The following is a 23556-nucleotide window of genomic DNA, read 5'->3' on the forward strand; positions in this document are numbered from 1 at the left end:
GGTTAACATAAGAGACTTCTTTTAAAAACATTATTTTAGGAGCTATTCATGCATCAATAATTTCAAACTTTTTCACACTGTACAAATCCAATTAAACCATTCTAAGGAAGAACATTTTTCTAAGAAAATGGAGATCAAGGCACAAATGATTGGCACTGACCAGCAATGGTGACGAGTCCACTGTCGCTGATGTTGACGATGTGGTTACGACAGATGGACTGTGTGTCTTTGGAGTTGGGGTCGGTGACCAGCGGACGAATGCCACTCCAGGCCGCCAGGACATCCCCTCGACGCACTGAGAACCAAAGAAACCAGAAACGCTGACAATCTCTGACAGCTGAAGTGTGTGTGCCGTGTATCTGATTGACAGGACTACAATAGGCTACGCTATTGTGTGTCATACATGAAAATGACAGTGATGTCTGCAATAAAAGCTATTTTGTCTGATAAATGACCACAGGGGAACATGGAAAGCGAGATTGTCCGTAAAAACTTGAATTGCTTTGTGACTTTGTTAAACCAACAAACCATTACTAGAACATCATGTATGAGTCCGGAGTCAATTTCCCTATTGTGGTGACATCTCAAGCATTAATTATTAAGAGGGAGTTGTGTATCGATCCGCGGTACACCTGCCACTGTAATATGCAGGTTGATATTTCTGAATGGGGGGAAAAACATAGACAGCACTCTCATTATCAAAGGGCATCTCTGAAACATTTATGACAAGGCTAGGGAGCTCAGCAGACAGCAGACTTGGGAGACCAATAACACACACACACACACACATCTTGAGTCTAAATGAACCTCAGCAATAGACCGCTGGGCTGTCGAATGCATTCAAGTAATCTAATTCTCAAGGGGAGAATTCAGTCCATTTCCAAGCTGTGGAATGCACTCGGAGAGTTCTCGAAGAGTCACGATCGCCAAACCTATTAGGGATACGCAATATATCGGCAATCATATTGGTATAGGCCAATATTAGCATTTTAAAATTACTGGCTGAAAAGGGAAGCTGATAATAATAATATCTGAGTTAATAATATTCCAACAGCAATTTGTCTGTAAACACTAAAGGGTTAGTTCACCCAAAAATCCTGTCATTACTCGCTCACCCTCATGTCGTTCCAAACCTGTAAGACTTTCGTTCATCTTCGAAACACAATTACATTTTTTGATGAAATCTGAGAGCTTTCTGTCCCTCGAACATGCTTGAGCTTCCGTTTACCTCAACTGATGTGTGAGTTGATGAATGTTTATTTGTGAATAAAAGCCTAAATTCAATCTATTAATCATATAAAGAGATCGTGTCTCTTCAGAAAATCTGGAGTAAACCGCTTGATTGATTTGGATTAGTTTTACGATCTTTTTATGAACTTTTTGAAGCGTTGTGGTAGTTGCGTAGCTGTCAATGGAGGGACAGAAAGTTTGCAGATCGTATGGGTTTAGAACAACACGAGGGTGAGTAATTAATGACGGAATTCTCATTTTTGGGCAAACTAACTCTTTAAACACAAAATGAAATCTAGAGTTCACTCTGTTTGTACATTTGTTCAAGAATAATCTTGTGTTTTATTTTTCTAGGGTGCTTGTTCCTCACCACACGTTTACTGGTTGCATGATAGATTTTCTGTAAAGCTACTTTGAATGACATTTATTTTGTAAAACTTCCATGCAAATAAATTAGAAAATAAATTTGGATCATCATATTTGGAGTGTTTGATGCATATTTGGTTAGTTTCGATTCAGGTTTTCACTTGTAAAATTCTAGATTGGAGCTTATGGGTGAAAAAAATGGAAAAACTTTATAGATTTATATCTGTCATCTAAAACACAAAACAATTATTGGCAATCAGCTAGAAATTCTATATGGATGCCTTCCTATACGTTTACCCTCCTTTCCATTTACCCTAATTTAATCAATCAACTGTTTAAAGACATTTTTAAATGAGAATGTATATTAGATTTTTTAAACTTATGTCTGTTCATCTCTGCAATCATCCCTCTCTCTCTCTCTCTCTCTCTCAGACAATATCTCTACTTGAGGGACAAACAACATCTTGCCGCAACACTGTCAGTGTGACAAATCTCCCACAGTCAAAACCCTTTAGCTGCCTTCAGTAGAGCAGTTCAGTCCAGCCTCAACCCTCCATCCAGAGGCAAGGTCTCTGTGTCACTCCTCCATCGCTCAATCCATCCTCATTCTCCATGATCTGCTTTATTCACACTTTCAAACAACCCTCCCAGGTCAACAGAGTCGCCCAGTCTCTCATTCTTGCCCGGAACAAAGCAGAAGACACCCATCCACACGGCAGCCATCGCATTGTGCTTTTTGAGTACCGTATACAATCTGTTAAAAACAGACAGCCAGATGACTTTCTACAGTAGCTGAAAAACAGCAGCGCTGAATGAGATAACGAGGCTCAACAAACTCCCAACAATCAGAGAAAAGAGGAAGCATTTTTTGCGAAGGGAAAATTAGTTATGAAGCTAATCAATCAAGCAATCAAGCCCGCATCCACGGCGCTTTGAACAATTAGAGGGCTGCGCTCAAAAATCAATACCTCTGCTTTCAGAGGGAGACGCTTGGAGTAGTTATCAGTCCCAACTAGTTCCTCGACTCAACACAACCAATGCAAGCCTACCTGTCTATTCATTTACATGCATGCAGAAATGAAAGTCTCCGCGAGGCTTCTACAAAATTCCTCAGATTTTTGAGTCAAGTGGATTTTTTCATGCAACTAAGAAAATTGTTATTTGCATCTTTCTTTATTAAGTTGCACTATTGAGAAAACGATTGTCTAAAACACTGCGACAGAAATATTTTATTCATATACTACCGTTCAAAAGTTTGAGGTCAGTGCCATATTTTTTTAAGTAGTCAGCAAGGACACATTCAATTGATCAAAAGTGACAGTAAAGACTTTTACGTTGTTACAAAAAACGATTAAAAATAAATGCTGTTCTTAAGAACTTTCTATTCATCAAAGAATCAGTTTTTCACATAAACATAAGGCAGCACAATAATTTTCATTTTCAATTTCAATAATAATAATAAGAAATGTTTCATGAGCACAAGATCAGCATATTAGAATGATTTCTGAAGGATCATGTGACACTGAAGACTAATGGATGATGAAAATTCAGCTTTGGCATCACGGGAATAAATTACATTTTAAAAATATATTAAAATAGAAAAGTTATTTTAAAATAATATTCCACGATATAACTGCTTTTAACTGTGTTTTTTTGATGCAGTCTTCCAAAAACATTTTAAACTTTTGAATGATAGTGCATGTAAAAATTTGGTCTGTTCAATTGAGTCACACCTTCTGCAGACTGTTGGGTTAGAAACAAATAATAATTATCTAATCATCCTCATGTTGCTCAATCCTCAAAGCTCTTTTTCATACAAAAATATGACAGCATTTCCTGTTGCCCTTCCATAGTATTTTTTCCCATTATATGGAAGTCAATGGGGTCCTACAACTGTTTGGTTACCCATATTCTTCAAAATATCTTCTTATGTGTTCAGCAGAACACATAATTTTCTTTTTTGGGTGAATTATGCCACCTCTAAAAAAACTGTGAAAAGTCACAACAGAGTCTGAGAAAACAGACCTTTTACAAGAATAGTTTTAAATGATCTCATCATTCGGCATTTCTTTTCCCCAAAAGTACTAAAATAATGACTACTATTGCATTTTTAAGGCACCCCAGGTAAATAAGTTAATTAAATATGCACTCATTTGCATACATTTCCAGTAAAAACATCTGAGCATTGGATTAGGGCCGTTTCTAAAATCTTGTGTCATTTTGCTGACATATTAGAGTCAACGGTTTTACAGGGGAGATTTTGGATATCTATTTTATCACTAAATCTGCAAATGCTCTTAAAAATAAATGTTAAATTAATGTTTAATGATATATGAACAAATTTCAAAACTTCAGAATATAGATAGGAATAAAACTGTAAAGTTTGGTGTATGTAAGTGGATGAGCCTCGTTTTGAGAAAAAGGCCTGTAAAGATATGTATTGAAATCTACAGACACAAATAGACAAAGTGCAATAAAATAAACATTTAAAAGTGCATTTTGGATGTTAGTCTGAAACAACATTATGAAAAGCCAAATAGCCCGAAATCCCAAAACTGACCAGTGCATGAAAAACAAGTGTTTTGCCTGTAGTGTCTTCCATTAAAAAGATTGTGAGTTTTCCTTTTGCTCTAGGTATAGCATTGTCAGCATGTCACGTTTTAAGACCATTCTAAAGAAAAGGCATAGGCAGGGTTATATTACCTTCTACATCAGGGCTGAGGTAATTGCGGACTTCGTTCAGGATGAAGTTGATGTCCTCCTCCATAGGGATGGGATGGGCTGTGACTTCAGTGGGCGTGTCTGTCGTGCCGGCGATAGTCATCTTCTCCCAGGGAAGGAAGAATATGACACGGCCATCACTGGTGGCAGGGTCTAGCAGACCCATGTTGTCTGGACTGTAATAGGGAGGAGGATACAGATGTACGTCATCTCTCTCTCTGCACTGTCAACGCCATTAAAAATACACTGGAGGAAAAAAGAGGTAGAGTAAGTTTGAAGGATTCAGAGATGTACCTGTAGTATCCAGGGATGACAATGTGCACTCCCGCACTAGGCTGGCAGATGTTGGGAGTTTTCTGGTTGTCCATTTTGCGCAGTGAGTCAGTGAAGGGGCCGGTAGCGTTGATGACACATTTGGCACGAACGTCGAACTCCTGCCCTGTAAATGGCAGAGTGAGGTGTTACTCTGAACTGTACAAAGCTGACCTGACCCCAGGGGTCATTTGCTAACAATGGAAGACGAGTCTCTTGATAAAAGGATTGTGAGCAAAAATTTTTAAAGAGTCACTGAAAGGTGATGAGTTAGTGCTGGTTTGTGGGAAAATTCATCTTTTTTTTAAAAAAAAAGCAAAGATTATGTAGACTTTACATTAAGATCTCTGTCAATATTTTGATTCTTTAAATTGGTCCTGTGTTAAGGTGCGGTCACATTTACCATTGTTTGGCAAATTGTTATGGCAACATCCAGTCATTTCAATAGGAATCCACTCAATCTGAAATTTCGGGTGAAATACTTGCCCACGCAGATATCACAAAGGGTTCAAGTTGGTCACGTGTATTCGTCGCGTCGACCAATAGAAAGCTGCTTGGTTTGAGTGTGACTTCAGAAGTGACTTCTGAGCTTCATAAATCGTGACATCATTGACAATAGACTATACCATTTTTGTCAATGAAAATTCTGCACAATTTCGCTTCGTGACCACAACTTTTTCTCTGAATGCAAGTTTCCTTGCACTAAAATAGATAATTTCGCTTTCGTTCCGGGCGAATCTCACCTGTGATCGTGTCTCGGCAGCGGGCTCCACAAACTTTCTCTTGGCCTGTTTGTGGATCTGGTTTCTTTAGCAGATGAACCACCTCTGTGTAGTTAGCAATTGCAGCACCATGACGGGCCGCTGAAAGAGCGATGGCCAGGTTCATTCGGGCGTCGTTGTGCTGTCCTGAAAAGAGCAGGAGCAAAATGTCACTAAATACAGTACTTATACTTAATTCAAATAACGCTAAGTAATAATACTATTCCTAAAGCTAAAAGGAAACTTAAAGAAAAAAACTCTAAAAAAAAAAAAAACTCTAAAAATGTGTTTGTCAGATTTAGCTAACTTCTTAACTTTAGCAAATTTTTGTAAAATTGCCCCAAACCTATAGCCTCACACACACTCACACACACACACACACTTCTATTATTTTTATATACAGCTAGTTAAAAATACTATAACCTAACCTAACCTTAACCCTAAAAGACCTTAAAAATCTTACAATTTTAAGTTTATGTAGGCCTACTTTATTTACTGTTTTTACAAATTAGCACGCCTCCAAAAGGAGGTTTTGTCAGATTTAGCTCATTTCTGGGTACAAATTTGTCCCCAAAATATGGTTAAGTAGGTACACAATGATTTACTGTACATGCCGAGGCCACTTAGTTAAAGGGATCGTTCACCAAAAAGTGAAAACTCTCTCATCATTTACTCAACCTATAAGTTCCAAACCTGTATGAATTTCATTCTTCTGCTGAACACAAAAAATATATTTTGAAGAATGTTTGTAACCAAGTTGATTGGCCCCATTGACTTCCATAGTATTTTTTTTCCATGCTATGTATGAAAGTCAATGGGGCCAATCAACTGTTTGGTTACAAACATTCTTACAAAATTTCTTCTTTAGTGTTCAGCAGAAGAAGAAAAAATCATACAGGTTTGGAACTACTTGAATTTTCATTTTTGGGTGAACTACCCCTTTAAGACTTTGCTTCATGACTGCAATGTTTGAAGTGGTGTGACGGTGTTCAATATTGTTATAGGGTCATTCAAGGCATTTAAACAATTTCAGACACATTTGAAACATGAATTACAGGAAACTTTGAAGCCAACGCGATATCACTCTATTGCGGCAACTAAAGAGCTACTAGAATTAGAAAACGCCTCTGTGTTCTCGACGCAAAAGAACCAGAGGGATAGGTAACCCACGTAAGCATGTCTAATGCTAACACATGCTCGGGGCAACTCCACCAGACAATAAAATAATAACACAGGCAGGAAGCCTGTTTAAAGGGCACACTTCTCAAAGAATAATGTGCAGTGAAGGAACCAGCATGCTTTGTTAGAGATCCCATGAACCTGCGCTCTGGGTTTGCGCTCACGGCTGTGCGCTCAAATCATGATGCAGGAAAAACATCCATGTTGAGTAGGATAATGCGCACATATGCATGTTGGAATATTGTTAATATCACGTAAGAGGGCGAACCGCAGCTCATATGGAAAGCTCTGTCCCGCAGCAGTAGATAGGAAACGCTTGGCTGAGCTTGAATGTTTATTAGAGTACAGCTCGCAGGTACGGGCGAAAAGAGCAGGGCTTTTGTGCTGCGAGCGAAATTATAATGAAATAAAGAAAACGTGACATTACAAATGACTGAAAACGCAGATAAGGGAGTTTTAGCATCAGATTAGATTAATAAAAAAGACCTACGGAAAGAAGAATGAATGACATATCATAGCGGAGGAAGGATGTGACAGGCGGCCGTGCACGCGGATGAGATAGTGGAAGAAAGAAAAGGGAGAGAGGACTCAAGGAGGATGAGGGACAGGAGCAGAAGAAGCGATGCGAGTAGGGGAAAAAGAGAGGGAGGAAGAGAAATAGAGGGAGGCAAATAGCGACAGGCAGGCTGCGATCTCCAGCGGAGAAGGTCAGATTCGGAAATGTCACGGCCGTGATTGTTCCAGATTGAATAATTGGAGAGAAAAGCCGGCTGACAACCCAGGGGAAGGAGGGATGGTGGGGAGGGAGAGGAGGAACGGACGTGGGGAGAAGAACGAATAAAACCTCTAAACTGCCATTACAATCGCTGGTGTTCGATCCTCCACACACACGCATACGCAAATGAAGGGTCTTTTTAACGGCACGTAAACACGCGGCGGCAGGGAACAGAGCATCCAGACGTCTCTTCGCCTCTGTTTCTCACACAGATGGACGCGATGTGACAGATCGCTGCTCAGATAGCCGCCGCCGCCGCACTCCCCCAGAATATCAGCTGCCCGCGCACCCTGCGAGGGACCGTGTGTATCAGTGTGGGCCAAATGTAGTTTGACAGGAAGCACCGGAAGGCAGGGGTGGGGGGCGGGGCTTGTGCTGCTCCGGACGGGACCTTGAGTAAAGGGGACACATTCTGCACACCCAGACTAACCAGGAACATATGGAAGTTTTGCCTGGTGGCAGCCTCGGGCGCAGACGGGCCAACAGAGACACGGGCACAATGAGCCAGTGGCACTTTTCCAGAGATTATGCAGGAATGTCACAGCGACAAACGAGCTTGCACTTATTGCCGACAAATGCAACGACAAATGACAACAGTTTTGATGTTTAAATGATAACAAATCATGAATTGATCAATATGATCACAACTTTTAATAACTGCTTTAACAAGCTCATTGTTTCTGCCTAAATGAATACATGTTAGCTAATTGCATGATTTGTATTATCTCAGTACGTTTCTTCTATATAGACATTACTTTGACACAGTCAAATTGTAATGTAGAAACATGCATTTCCTGTAAAGCTGCTTTGTGAAAAGGCTATGCAATTAAGCACAAATTGAATTTTACTGAATTGGCTATCACATGCTTAGCAAAAGCAATATTCAGAAATGTTTTTATTGTTTTAAAGCGCAAAAAAGTTTTTCCTCTCCTATTTCTCGCTGTCATAGGCTAGACCCTATTTAGCAGGGCCGTCTGCCCTCTATTCGTGAAATCACTAAATAAAATGCAATCAATAAGCCACTGTTACTGATATGCAACTACTGGCAAACAAATGCGAATAATATATATATATATATATCAGGGTGTGAATCTATGGGTCGACAGCAATTCAATTCGAAACACAGCTCAATCCGATTTGATTATTCTTTAAAGGTCACATATGTAAATAATTAAAAGAGAAAAGCAATATCAACTAGAAGATTGAAATGTTTATGAAAGCAATGATACCAGTAAAACAGCACTGTTTATCTAACAGCAAGGTTTCCATGCAGGTGAAAGGTCCCCCCCCCTATTTGTACTTTCTATTCATCAAAGAATGTTGAAAATATCAGTTTCCACAAAAATATTAAGCAGAACAACTATTTTCAACACTGATGATGATAATAATAATGATAAATGTTTCTTAAGCACCAAATCAGCATATTAGAATGATTACTGAAGGATCATGTGACACTAAAGACTAAAGAAATGCAGAAAAAATTACATCTTATAATAGATTCAAATAGAAATAATTATTTTAAATTGTAATAACATTTCACAATATTACGGTACTGTTTTTCTATATTTTGATCAAATAAATGCAGCCTTGGTGAGCATGAGACTTTCAAAAAGATTTTTTAAAAATCTTACCGACCCAAACTTTGTATAGAATTAAAATAATTATATTTTTTTTATTCATTTAAATTTAATTAATTATTAAATTAAAATTAATTATAATTATAATTTAAATATATATAATAATTCCAGAAATCAATTGATTTTTAGCATTTTAAATTGATTTTTGGCTAATCGAGATTAGAAAGAAAAAGTAATTGTGAATAGTTACACCTCAGCTCTGAATATCATACATTTAGATCACACTCAAGACTGAAATCTTAGATTCGTTCCTGCTCACCATCATAATAGACAATGGCTCCCACGAGTTTGTCTTTCTTCAGCATAGGGAAGAGCTCCAGTGCTTTGCTCTTGCTCAGGACATAGCTGCTCTTCAGACAGTGTGATCCGGCAACCACGTCGTACATTTTAATGCCGGCCCAGTAATACGGCAGCTGCCACCACCTGGTTAGAACATGTCCAGTTACAATAACACACTATTACTCTCCGTTTCGGTTGACAAACATGGCTGAGAAAAATGAATTCAGCAAATGCACTGACTGCATTTAAATATACAAACAAGGATTTTGTGAGTACTTCGCTGAAAGAAAGAAAAAGTAAACCAAGCTAAGCTGGTTTGCTAGTCAAAATGGTTCACCAGGCGGTCTGTTTGCTGGTCTTAGAGGGGTAACCAGTTAAGGCTGGTTTAAGCTTCTTCTTTTTTTTATTACTAATTAAAATAGATATGGTTGAACATGGGCAGAATTGGATTTGTCCAAGTACCGTTAAGTCATATATAGCACCTTGTGACATTTGTTTTATGTTAAAAAAAAATCGGACAGGCAAATGATGTAATCTTGAGGTTTCTCATTTCTGTGACCCTTTCACAATTTTCTGGCTGCTTTAAATATCAGAGCAAGACATAAATGCCACGAGTAATTAGTAATGATGATGGTAAGGACAGGAAGATCCTTTAAAAACCCAGAATGACAAGGGGCCGAGACTGAGGAGGCCGAGAGGTTCAGCATTGATCCACAGAATATCCGAACACCAACTGCTACGGGTGACCATATGAAAGGTTCGATGACATTTCTGTGAACTTATCAATGGATTTAAATACAAAAACTGTATTTTATGCAGCTAGGATGTCTCCAGTTTTTTCTCTTAAACTTTCTGCCATCTAAGCCCTATATTGTGTGTCCCTTCGTTTTTTCTCTGTCAATGAAGAGTGTTTTTATTGTCTGGTTGACTGGTTTTCTTACTTGTAAACAGGAAGCATTATGGGTAAAGGTGCAGACAGGTGAGGGGCGATGTCCAGCAGATTGGCACGTTCATGAAGAGCCTCTTTTACCATCATGTACTGAGAAGGCAGAAATAAAACTGTTAATCAAAATTTCTGGGCCCAGAGAATTCATGTACGCATATTTTCAGGGTATACTTGAGGTGTAAATGTATGTAATTTATTGTTGTAGAACAAAACATCAACATTTCCTCAATTAATGTTAACCACGGATGTTAATTTAGTCATAAATTGAAGAAACCCTACTCTAAAAACCCATAGGAAATGTTCAAGTCGTTGAATTATCTTAATTTTGAGGCTTCTGACAACAAATATATGAGATATATGCAATTAATATAAATATGATCTTATATTTCGCTGTCATTTTACTTCCTATTAAATACTTAATCATATTTCAAATCAGTGTTATTTTAGAATCATTGAGTTACTATTATGGTTTTCATTAACATTTTAAATTAGATTTCTAGGTTTTATTTTAGTTTTAGTTAAAGTTTAGGTCATTTTGTTGTATATTTTTTTATTTTTTTAACATTTTTTATTAGTTAAATATGTCTGTATAGTTTTTATTCATTTTTATACCAGTTTTAGTTATTTTAGTACATCCATTTAAACTAAATGCAACTAGCTGAAATAAAATAAGTTTACATTTTTGTATATTTTATTTACATTTTATATATTATATTTGTTTATGCTTTTGGTTTTAGCTTTACCTAACTATAACAACCCTGCTTTAAGTATGCAGTTTTTAAATTTGCAATTATAATTTACACATATTGAAATAGTTGGTGGTCAAGCTAAGTTTTAGTTATTCATTCTCCGGACTGATGCCTCAGATCTGCAGCTTCCTTCTAAATGTTTGTGCTTCTCTCGGTCTGTCTGATAGTTGCTCAAAATGTCACAGTGGTGGCGTAAGAAGCCTTGCAATCCTTCTTCTAAATATTAGGGGCAAATAGGGAAAAATGGGGCCTTCACCTGCTCATAATCTAGTTTCATGATGGCTTTCTGCAGATAGCGGACTCCTCCGTGAATGAGCTTGGTGCTTCTGCTGCTGGTGCCCGATGAAAAATCGCTCCGTTCTACCATGGCGGTCTTCAGATCTGGACGAGGGGGCAGAAAGACAGGTAAGGAACAGATTAGACAATGCACTGGCATTTTAAGACCTTATGGTGCCAAATATTTAGACTGCAGCTGCTGTCATTTACATTTGGCTTTCTCCACTCTGTGAAATCACAACATGCTTATTACACCCAGGCACATTCTGTCTGGCCTCTAAAGCTGAATACAACATCTTAGGAGAATAAAGCATCTTTGAAAAATCCAATATAAATCATCACCTTTTAAAAACAACAACAATAAACTAAATGAACACTAAAAATGTGTATGGATCCATTTATTAATGGACTGAAACTGACCTGCACAATAAGCACACTAATGCACAGTTAATATAAGTACAGTAATATTGCAAAACTTTGTCAAAAAAAAGTACATACTTCGTGTGACAGCATCTAAGGCACATCCTGAGCCCGTGGCTCCGCCGCCCACCACCAAGATGTCAAACTCCTCTGTGTTTCGTAGCGATGAAAGCTGTTCCTCTCTTGTTGGGAGAGCATCTTTAAACGGCACCTTTAGCTCACCCTGCGCCTCAACGTATGCTAGCCGGGCCTGAACACATCCAGCAGGTACAAAACGAAAAAAGAACATTAGCTTAAATCCATTACAATAGGCTTTAGGCTCTTTAAAGATACAATCCAGAATTGATATTCTATAAGCTTTACTGTGCAACTGCATGTAAAATGTCAGTCTTTCACAATTGTAGATTGGAACCTTTCATTAATCCATTTTTTTCTAGACTGATCTTTAAAATAATAATAATAATTAGATGTAAATTAAACAAGTTTAATTCGATTCATTAAACAAGACAATTACACAGACGTCTATACTAGTGAAACACTGAACATGCACTTTTCATTATAATCACATCCAGACAACATAAAATATATTTGATGAAACATTATGTTAGTCGCCATGCCAAGACAAAAGAATTAAGTGGGATGCATTATTGGTAATCTCAAATTAGTGTTGAGATCTAGTTCAGTTAACATCTAGGTTTCAGTTCTAGTTTTACTTTTTAAGAAAGTTAAAAACATTCAAATTAGCATTCATGACATAGTCACTCATTATGGCAAATTTGCAATGTGACCTTTCATATCATAACAGACAACATTATTTGATATTTTATCCTTATGCTTGATATCAGTTTAGGTATTTAAACTCCCAAAATACAACAGCTTTTTTTGATAAATCTCCTTATCAATAAAAGAAAATGGTCACACTTTAGTTTGGGGAACACATATTCACTACTACAACTTTGCCTCAATAAACTCTTAATTTACAGCTTATTAATAGTTCAGGAAATTCTTGTAATAGTTAAGTTTAGGTATGGGGTACGATTAAAGGCTGTTTATTAGTACTTAAAGCACACATTAATGCCTTATTCTGCATGATCATATTCTACATCTATAAAGGGATAATTCACCCAAAAATGTTAATTCTGTCATCATTTACTCACCCTCAAGTTGTTCCAAACCAGTATGAATTTCTTTCCTCTGCTGAACACAAAAGAAGATATTTTGAAGAATGTCAGTAACCAGACAGTTGATGTGACCCATTGGCTTCCATAGTATTTTTCCCCCATACTGTGAAATTCAATGGGGCCCAACAACTGTTTGGTTACCCATATTCTTCACATTATGTTCTTTTGTGTTCAGCAGAAGAAAAAATAATAATACAGGTTTGGAATAACTAGAGGGTAAGTAAATAATGACAGAATTTTAGTTTTTTTAGTGAACTATCCCTTTAGGGGATATGAATATGTAGAATATGATCATGCAGAATAAAGCATTAATGTGTGCTTTAAGTACTAATAAACAGCCAATACGCTAGTAATATGAATGCTAATAAGCAACTAGTTAATAGTGGGAATTGGTCCCCAAACTAAAAGTGTTTTAGTAAAGTCAAACAGGGAAACTGACTGTATGAAATTGTGAATGAACAGCTGCTAATCTATCAGTCACATGAACGCCAAAAAAAAGTCTCAGACGTAAAATACAAATACAGAAAAAACAAGCCCGGGTAAAGCTAGGTGTCGAGTGTTTTAGCCATGATGAAACGTTTTATTCATTTTTTTCTTTAGCATTTGGCCTAAATGATTACATCAATCTGCCCCCAAAAGCCCGTAGGGTCCATTTGACTTGCAAATGACCAAATGAGCGCAGACATTTGCAATTTAGACAGTAATAGCATGTAAAAACAAGATTCAGTAATTAGTGTCTATTTCCAAGGACTGACATATTTAAAACATCCGCACACTATTAAGAGAGGCTGTCCTGCAATCAGGACAAGTGCATGGCGGAAACAGAGAATTTCATGCAAATACGCAATCGGCCACCGCAGAGTGATACTTCAGCAAGAGTGTAACAGTGCCCTTGCCATAGAGCAGACAAACACACACACACACACACACACACACTCAACAAATTAACATCACAATCCCAAAGATTAGCATCTGCCACATGCATGATTGCAAGCAATTTTTGAAAGAAGATTCGTTCTTTCTCTTTTGACTTTTGCTTACCCATTTAGGCTGCATTGAGATGACACGAGGGACAAATAAACATAAATAAATGGAGAAACATCAGAACAAAAGTTTGTGTCAGTGAAACGCTTAACATGGGATGCAAATGAGACGTGAAGAAGGTGATCTGATTGACTGCTAATAAAGTCGTTCATGTTGGTGACATCTGAGAAATCATATCAGTAAATTTGACAGTTAAGAAAAATATCTAAACTCAAGATCTTCAATAACTGTTTTTTTATTATTATTTTTTTACCAAATTAATCTTGTAGTAACAATCTCCATGGCAACCACGTCCTTGAAAGTGCATAATTCTCTCGCTCCCTGGAGTTTCATTGGGATTGGAACAGTTGAGATGCAAGATAATGGACAAAATGGGTTTGGGAAGATTTAAATAAATGATGAGAGAGAAAATCAGGACTCCCATTGCTCTTCAAGAGTCTGTCTTTTTTTTTCTTCATTTGTTTCAGAAAGCCTTGTTGATTATCTTAATCTACTTGACCTTCCGTTATTTGGTATAGCGTCTAAACAGACGACACCCCTGGGGTTCTTACTAGTTTAAATACAGACAGAACATGGTGTGTGACACACTCCCTGATGGCGTGAATGGGGATCAGATTGTTCATGATTACATATTCAAGAGAGATCCTTTAAACAATGTGTGTATCACTGTTCAAGTGTAATCTCCCTTTAGCAAACAAAACCTGATTTTAATACGGTAGGGTTTGGAGTTTGGAGACCTAAGGCAATACCTAAAGGTACAAATGAGATTTGTAAATGTATCTGGATGTGCTAGGTTTAATCTTAATAAGATTTGTCACACACATTCATGAAATCTGCTCCATGAGGTTGTTGACCGCATGAAAACATAAATAAGCCTTCATGAATTATAATTAGGGAATGGTTACAAATTGATATAAATTGGTACAAAATACAAGGCCTGAGTTGTACTGTCCTATGTGAGATGACTAAGCTGTATCTTTAAGGTTGTGTAAACACACAGAGAGAGCATTCCTGTGTCAGGACAAGACATGCTGCGGTACAGATGGGTGTGAACAGCTGTGCTCTGTGTATTCTGCACTATAACCTGTAGGAGTCACTGTATGGATGTGAAATGTGAAAACAAAATTCTTGGTATTTGTCAAAAGAATTGGCCAATTTAACTTTACATTCAGACTGAATAAGACAGACTCGAAGCGACAACATTGGTGCCATTTACTGTAAATATATACCTGATTCTTCCTGTATTCAAAGAACTGTGATAGGCTGAAGGCTGTTGCTAAGGCTCCGCCCCCTATTAGGGTTCCTTTCACTGCCTTCCTGAAAGCCATTGATCCCTGAAACAGATTTAGAAGATTGATGAATAAATGCTTTTTGAAACATCCAGAAAACATAATATCTTTTTATTCGTCCAATATTGGGTCTACAGTATCTATCTGCCTCCTTTCTGGTTTCTTGTAATGAAACTTAATTAACTTAAAAGAGCAATTATATAATAGAAAATATAAGAGAGAGTGCAAATAAACATAAACCTGCAATTCTGGTAATGAGGGGGCATATACATTATATAAGTCAGTCATATTGAGAAACTAAAAAGACAAGAAAAACAAGCACTGACTTCCCGGTCACATTCACTGACCTTGACATGATGTAAAACAAAACCTGTAACAGTTGCTCAGAACCTCCCTGGTGTTTGTGTCAAACTCACAACTGTCAACTGTCCAAGTTCAGTTTGTGTAAACGACTACTGTATGAAGAACTGACAGGTTCTGCTGAAGGTCAAAGTAAACCTATAATATCTCGACCTGATGCTCCGGGTAGGGATGCAAGTCATATCACTACATGATACTAGAGGAAGTGAATGAGTCATTTTTTACTACACTGTTTGAATTCACGCCTGTCCCGCATGGCCTGTTTATGGCCAACCATGAGCAAGGGAGAGAGAGAGGAGCCACAATGTCTGAGAGGGATCTCACAAGTTATTATATCACCAGTTCGTGTACGAGAACCAAATATGAGAGTAGGCTTGACTGTGAACATTTAGACTGATTCTGGCCACATTCAAAATTAAGTTCAATGTTTAAAACCCTTCATTAAATAATTTTCATTTTATTAGAAACAATAGAACAGAACAACAGAACACATATTTTATTTTAAAGTCAGCAGTGATGAATACAGACTCATGTAATCTATGCAGTCCATCACATGAACCTATACTGACATCGAGTCAAATCATCACCGATCGAATTCATTGCAAATTCATAGTACGATAATCGATAACATAAAGCAAAGCCTACAGCTATTAATTTTACTTGTGGAAAAGCATTGTGTACTGCAAATTAATTGACACACTAAGAATCGAGCAACAGTGGGTGGCTCGCACGCATCCAAGAATAGACTAACGATCGACGTCAAATAATACAGTAAAAAGTATGGCGAGACCCCTGGTTTTTACTTACTGATTTTGGCGACGGTGATGATGATGATTTCTAAAAAGGAAAATCATGGACAGTGAAGGTATCAACTGTGATGTTACAATGTTTCTGATTCAGGAATCCAGGAAGTACAATGACAGGAAGTATTTGACAGACAGGTGGATGGACAAATCAGTTTAGAGGATTCAAAGCTCTCGTCCAATCAAATTTAGGAAGGCGTTTACAGGCATCTAATTGTAGACGCACTTGGAATAGAAAGGCGTTTGACCATCTTTAAAGAAAGAGGGACGGTGCCCAAACACACCCAAGACACCGTTTAACTCCCAGTATTCTACTGTTTATCTCCCAGTTAAACAGTAGAATTTAACAACACAATAATTTACATTGTATTGCACGTGTATTGTTATAACATTATGTGTAGCCTACAGCTATTACTTTCTGTATTATGTAATGTATAATTAATAGCTAAACTGAGGCACTGTATTTAGGACTGCGTGCATTTTGGAATGTTTTCGAATTATTTTTTTCAGAGGGTTCTTCACAAGGCTTTTTTTTTTATCGTGTCAGTTGCACAGGTGAGACTTTCAGCCTAAAAAAGTTCAGCGCGACCGCATCAGGCGTCACGGAGTTGGAAGCTGCTGACGTAGCGATGACGCAGCTCGCTTCAGTCCAAACAAAGTTGCCTCTGTTACAGCGGGATTCCCTTCTCACAATGGAAACCCTTCACCGCTCAGACAGAGCAACGGAATCAGATGAAACACATCCTAAGCTATTGAAACTTTCCCTAAGCATGATACAGGTAGAAACAGATATGGCGTCACTATTTTGAACTATTTATAGTCCTGCATCCGTAGATTCAAAGAGATAATCAGATTTAATGGGTTATAATGCGAAATATTGTATTTATGTTATATATTTTTATCGTTTTGTTTATGAGCAAATAAGACTCATTTATAGATTTTCCTCGCATCAACTATATATTGGATTAAATTCATTAACTTTTCAGTCATTTTATTTTTTTTATTGAATTTTTAATTTGTTGTTTTCTTTAAAAAAAAAAAGGTGTGCTGAAAAGAAGAACATTTCATTTGCCAGCAATAATCGCTGCATGCCTTCATGAATTCGATAAAACGGAAGATAGAGTCTTTATGTTTATGCTGACTGGCGCTTCCCCTAAATAGTGGGCTATACTATTATTATTCTACAACAAAAAAACACCTCATTGATTTTCAATCAGTGAGATATGATATCTTGTAGGTGGTTTCTATATTTGGAAATGATTTTGCGCAAGAAATAATGTGTTGGAAATTCATCTCATTTGACCCAGTAGACAGTCCCGCATATGCAAACGCGCAGAGGATTGAATTGCGCGCAGTGCGCAATGAGCGAGCTGAAGAACAGTCCCTCTGTCCACTGATCAGCGCGCGTCAAGGGTTGACGCGCCTGACGTCACTCCCTCTTAGCACGTGGGCTGTGGCATTCAGAGTTCTCATAAACAAAGGCACATTGCGCTCGGGCTCCAGTCTTCACGAGCAGTCGAAGGAGTAAGGTGCGCAAAGGCATCGGCTCTACATGCAAACGGAACTTCTATCAACAGGAACAGCTACATGGATACATCATTTGCAACTCTTCTAGTGACTTGAGGTATGTAACAGAGAATAGATCCACCAATAAAACTGTTTAAAATGCTTTTCAGAATTTGTGGCAAGATTTTAAAGCAATACATCTACTATAAATACATGACCGTTTCTTAACTTTAGCTATTCATTTTTTAGTTTTTACCCCTTAAAACAATCATTTTAATATTGCCAGCAGAGTTAAGGTAGATTTTCATCTAGTTTTAAAGTTGATGTGCCTTGATCTCACAAAAATATAAAGTTACTCGCACTGTCATGCTTAAAGCGTTAGATATATAGATCTTAATACTTGGAAGAAGAAAAAAAAATCATGATAAAATATTTCTTTCACAGAAAAGCAAAAGAACGGAAAGACACGCTCTGACACCAACCTGCGATTGTTCCACGAGAGATATAAGTAGCAGGTGTGCGGAGGTAAACTGAAGCAGGCCAGGGAAATGCATGCATGTCATAAAGTTTGCATACTTTCCGATGGAAATTGTGTTTCAATGTCTACCTCTTACGCACAACGCATAAAGTTAACAGTGGGAATGAATACAATTTTTCTATTTTAATATTATTTTAGTTTAGTATTAAACTATAAAACATGTGAACAAATGTCATGCACCCTGCCAGAGAAAGCCATTACAATTGAGTTCTCTAACACTGCAGCCATGCCCTGCGTCCAGGCTCAGTATGGGACATCACCTCCAGGAGCCAGCCCTGCATCTCAGAGTTACAGCTACAACGCCACGGGAGAGTACAACTGCGACTTCTTAACACCGGAGTTTGTCAAGTTTAGCATGGACCTGACTAACGCAGAGATAGCTGTCACTTCCTCGCTCCCCAGTTTCAGCACCTTTGTGGACACCTACAGTTCCAGCTACGACGTGAAGCCTCCCTGCCTCTACCAAATGTCCCACTCTGGGGATCAGCTGTCCATCAAGGTGGAGGAGATACCCGCACACAGCTACCATCAGCAGCAGCATCACCATCATCATCATCATCATCAACCGCACCAGGCTGAGGAGAGCATACCACATACCGGACCTATTTACTATAAACCATCCTCCCCAAACATCTCCCAATCGCCCAGTTTCCCCGCGCCTCCACACCACACGTGGGAAGACAGCGGGTCCCTTCACAGCTTTCATCAGAACTACCTTGCGACTTCACACATGATAGACCAGCAGAGGAAAAACGCGATGTCTCGGTTGTTCTCGTTCAAGCAGTCTCCTGCTGACACGCCGATGTCAAGCTGCCAGATGCGCTTCGATGGGTCTCTGCATGTGTCCATGGGCCCGGACACCCAGGGTGCGCATCGCGCGCTGGACAGTTTTGCTTTAGCGGGACCTCCGAGGAAACAGCACGCTGTGGGTTTACCCCATTCGCTTAACGTCGGACATCCCTTACTGGAAAGCCCGGTGGCCTCACCCCAGGCAAGAGGATCTCCGTCCAGCGAGGGTTTGTGCGCTGTGTGCGGGGACAACGCCGCCTGCCAGCACTACGGGGTGCGCACATGCGAGGGGTGCAAAGGATTCTTCAAGGTACAAGTTTATCACTAATTACTACAAGTCTTTGAACCAATTAGAGACATACTTGCGCAAGGGTAAATTATTGTATAGTTCATGGATACATTTGTAGGGTCTGAACCTATAGCCTTATAGTTGCCAGCCCAACTAGAGATTTGAACGAGGAGAGGCATTGTTTAAAACTGGGTCTACAGTATTTATCTCAGTTGTATTAATTTGACCCAATATGCACCTAGGGACACCTCCGTTCATCTCCGCCACCATTACTTTCGTCTAGAATTAAATTGGTTTGCGCTGAGAGTCGAATCGCGCCTAACCGAGCGTAACGGAACTCCCAGCGGTGACATTAAGACAGCTCTTTATGTCACCACCGTGATAGAATAATCTCGCTAATCCGACAAGAGGGGTCGCGGAGAGAGCGTCGGGGGACCCCAAATTATGGCTGCCCACGGATCTGTATTTACCGAATGTCTGCTTTGTCCGGCCCTTGAATGTATTACGCAGCTTTGGGTTGGAGTGCATGGTTTGAGTGTCCTATTCTATTGTAACTCCACACTGTGATTGCAGTTCAAGTTGTTGCCATGCGAATTGAGTAGATTTACATGCAATTAATACGCCGAATACATGTGCTGTTCCTTTCTAGCGCACTGTGCAGAAAAACGCCAAATACGTCTGTCTGGCAAACAAAAACTGTCCTGTGGATAAAAGGCGGCGAAATCGATGCCAGTATTGCCGTTTTCAAAAGTGCCTGGTCGTAGGGATGGTAAAGGAAGGTAATGTCAAGCACTTTTTCTGTCGTACATCTCATTTTGTAGGTGAAACGCATGATTACATTAAAGTTGAGCCTGTTATTATCACAGAGATGTTTCATATTGTGGTGCAGTGTTTATAACCAATATTTTTTTTACAGTTGTGAGAACAGCCAGTTTAAAAGGTCGAAGAGGTCGCCTCCCCTCCAAACCTAAAAGCCCGCAGGACATCCCTGTCTCTATGACACCCGTCAATCTCCTGAACGCCCTAGTGAGAGCGCATATAGACTCCAACCCCTCTATGGCCCGGCTGGACTACTCTAAAGTGAGCACAATAAGCTTTAACGCATGCAATTATTTAAAATTCAACTAACAATATCAGAACTGATAATAATACAATGGTAAAATGTGAGCGAGTTTAATTTGCACCGCATTATAAGAGTTGCCTTTGCTAATAAACTGTTTTTAAATGATTTTTTTTTTTTACATTTATTGTATTAAATCCTAGTTTCAGACGAGTCCAGAGTATCACAGTGGAGGAGATGAATCTCTGCACATCCAGCAGTTCTACGATCTCCTCACTGCTTCAATGAGCATCATTCGCGGATGGGCCGAAAAAATCCCCGGGTTTACTGACCTTCCCAAATGCGACCAGGAACTGCTTTTCGAGTCAGCCTTCCTTGAACTTTTTGTGCTGCGGCTGGCTTACAGGTAAGCACTGTAGGCCTACATGATTTTTAACATAACTCGCTGTTTGTTTATGAATACTTTTCGAAAGACAAATAATCTCTTTGACATTTTTTTCCCAGATCTAACCTGGCAGAGGACAAACTTGTTTTTTGCAATGGAGTGGTTTTACACAAGTTGCAGTGTGTGCGAGGCTTTGGGGAGTGGATCGACTCTATTGTTGAGTTTTCTTCTAACCTTCAGAGCATGAGCATAGATGTCTCTGCCTTCTCCTGCATAGCCGCTCTCACCATAGTAACAGGTAAGACATGCCTGACCTTTTCCAAGTGATCCACAGAATATACAGCATGCTTCAGACCTCTGACGGGTTGTTGTTTTTTTATCCTCGTAGAGAGACATGGACTAAAAGAGCCCAAGAAAACAGAAGACCTTCAAAACAAGCTAATAAACTGTCTGAAGGATCAGGTGTCCTGCAGTGGTGAATTGTCGAAACTGCTGGAGAAGCTGCCGGAGGTGCGCGCGCTGTGCACGCAGGGACTGCAGCGCATCTTTTACTTGAAACTGGAGGATTTGGTTCCCACGCCTGCGATCATTGACAAGCTTTTTCATGATACTCTGCCGTTCTGAAGATTCGACTGAACTGCGACAGGTTCATAAAACTTTGATGATTCCTCGATGTGTCGGACTTGAAGAAACGAAACTGGCGGATGGTAGCCTATTTTATAATGTTCGGAGCACGGCTGCCTGGGACAGTCCTAGCTGTTCAAGATAACCGCGGAGGATATAAATTATTCAGATATTCAAAACATTGAGGATAAAATATTGTTGCGAGAAAAGGACTATTCTTATGCTTGTTTAAAATGTGTTCAGTTATATACTGAAAAAAATGCCGCGTGGTGGAAATGTATTTGTATTGTTACGCGTCATATTGTTTATGTTATCTGCAAAGCATTTATAACTTTACACGTGTCATGCAAAATGTAGCCGAATGATTTAAGAGATCAAATCACTTCGACAAGGTACTTTATTAACCACTAGCTAAGTCATTCTGCATTATAGTATAGAGATTGTATACTGAGTGCACAAGAGGATTTTTAAAACTCTGCAACATTTCAGACTTCAGAGTGAATACAGACATATATAGCACGTTTTTGTGTTTATGATTTTGAGTAGTGAATTATATTGTTATTAAGACATGAATCGCTTTTTTACAGTTCAGACAGTATGCATGGAATTCGTTGAGCTATTACATTTCTCCAGCACTTTGTATTAATTTCATATTGAAATAATGTCCATGAGGTTTACGTGCAACTGGTTTCAAATTCTTAACACTATGCTTATATATTTCAGATCATTGTTTTCTATGATGTTATGGATTTTGCACTGCATTCTATGTTAAGCTTCTCTATAGTGTATTGCTGAATAAACCTAACTATTATATATTTTCTCTCATTTTGTCAATAAGATTACTTTCGATGTAGGCTATATGTTCTATTAAAATTTTCGAATTTGCTTATGAATGTTTTTTTGAAAGATTTTTTATTCTAGAGAAGTAGGCTATTTCAGCCTTACACCATTTCGTTAATTCCTAAAACGAAAAACACGATATTTGTATTGGCAGCTTCGAATAATTTTAGGATGAAATTGCCTCCTAATGTTTCAAAGACAAAGGAAAAAAGGCATCAAATCAAATAACGTTCATGACCTTAATAATTTAAGAAGGACAACGCATTTAAAATGTTATTGACTAGAATTAAATTTACGACTGATCGTTTTTAAATTATTTCGAAGTCAGCGGCCAAATCTGCTCGGAATTATTTTCTTAATTAATACTCATTTGCAAGTTTCACTAATAGCCAACTGATATACCCCAAATTATCACGAAGATTTTGTAGTAGAGCAAGCAACCCCTTGTGAAAAAAGTGCTGTAGCATATATGAAATTACGCGGATAACGGCAGGTCCGTCTCTCAGTGTAGCCTGAACTTTTTAAAAGGTCATATCTATATTGAACAGAGGAAAGAACAAAACACAATCAGGATGCAACAGCCTGTGAATCATTTCAAATGAGAGTGGAAACAGGTAGTCAGCGCGTTAACATCGTTACGATTTTTTGTGCAACACCAGAATAAGACAGTTTAATGCGCAAACATGATAAGGATATACAAAAATTCAGATCAGAAGAATCAATACTTTTACACAAAAGATGTGCAAATGGATTTTAACCTGAAGTAAAGCAGAGATAAAGAGATATGAAGTGGACCAACTGTCAGAGTCTCTTTTGGTAAAGAGTATAAAGTGAATGGAGTCTCTTTTCTCTCTCCCCTCTCTCTCATTATGTGGGTGATAAAGATATAGATGACATCACTCAATTAATTACAGATGTTTGCTAGTTCTGTTTGGTCTTGGCATTCAGTTTAACCATTAAATGTGTCTTGAAGACATTTTTCATTTAATTGTGAGCCAGTGCAAATGTCCCAGGCCAGATTTCAGTTTGTTAAATGAATGATGGCCATTCCTTTAACAGTATTTGTTTCAAGATTAGATTTCTTCCCTCCGAACAAAGTATTATTTAATTATGGGATGGAAACAAATCAATAGTTTTGTCTACTGTTTAATTTATAGATGTATTGTGAAGATAGCTGAAAAACAGTTTAATCAGATT

At 38.4% G+C, this 23556-nt stretch overlaps 3 protein-coding genes across 7 annotated transcripts in view; 1 reads left to right on the top strand and 2 right to left on the bottom strand.

The window, feature by feature from the left end:
* Positions 1-16490, bottom strand: part of gpd2 (glycerol-3-phosphate dehydrogenase 2 (mitochondrial)) — a 36492-nt gene extending 20002 nt beyond the window's left edge. Inside the window, exons 1-11 of one of the 2 annotated variants that reach the window (XM_056266817.1) lie at positions 16333-16490; positions 15106-15210; positions 13874-13882; positions 11730-11901; positions 11212-11336; positions 10202-10299; positions 9241-9404; positions 5373-5537; positions 4612-4756; positions 4300-4493; positions 161-295 (exon numbers count right to left, since the gene is read on the bottom strand). In XM_056266817.1, the coding sequence (XP_056122792.1) occupies positions 161-295; positions 4300-4493; positions 4612-4756; positions 5373-5537; positions 9241-9404; positions 10202-10299; positions 11212-11336; positions 11730-11901; positions 13874-13882; positions 15106-15204 (1306 nt within the window). In that variant the 5' untranslated portion in view covers positions 15205-15210; positions 16333-16490. The remainder of the gene's footprint in view (positions 1-160; positions 296-4299; positions 4494-4611; positions 4757-5372; positions 5538-9240; positions 9405-10201; positions 10300-11211; positions 11337-11729; positions 11902-13873; positions 13883-15105; positions 15211-16332) is intronic. The other variant, XM_056266818.1, reaches the window with a different exon arrangement.
* The window catches only part of cunh7orf57 (chromosome unknown C7orf57 homolog), a 131435-nt gene that overhangs the window by 72066 nt on the left and 35813 nt on the right, over positions 1-23556 (bottom strand). The window lies entirely within an intron of this gene.
* Positions 17693-22408, top strand: nr4a2b (nuclear receptor subfamily 4, group A, member 2b). Of its 3 annotated transcripts, none has more exons than XM_056266821.1 (8): positions 17693-17952; positions 18279-18349; positions 18597-19471; positions 20100-20229; positions 20367-20530; positions 20714-20916; positions 21015-21193; positions 21284-22408. In XM_056266821.1, the coding sequence occupies exons 3-8, from the start codon at positions 18599-18601 to the stop codon at positions 21517-21519; spliced, it is 1785 nt and encodes a 594-aa protein (XP_056122796.1). In that variant the 5' UTR covers positions 17693-17952; positions 18279-18349; positions 18597-18598; the 3' UTR covers positions 21520-22408. The 3 variants fall into 3 exon arrangements, with proteins under 3 accessions (XP_056122796.1, XP_056122795.1, XP_056122797.1); XM_056266820.1 differs by having other exon boundaries at positions 17695-17952; positions 18279-18359; XM_056266822.1 differs by having other exon boundaries at positions 17696-17952; positions 18279-18359; positions 18614-19471.

Source organism: Rhinichthys klamathensis, unplaced genomic scaffold, assembly GCF_029890125.1.
Source record: "Rhinichthys klamathensis goyatoka isolate OS25496 unplaced genomic scaffold, OSU_Roscu_1.1 h1tg000254l_1, whole genome shotgun sequence".
NCBI lineage: Eukaryota > Metazoa > Chordata > Actinopteri > Cypriniformes > Leuciscidae > Rhinichthys > Rhinichthys klamathensis.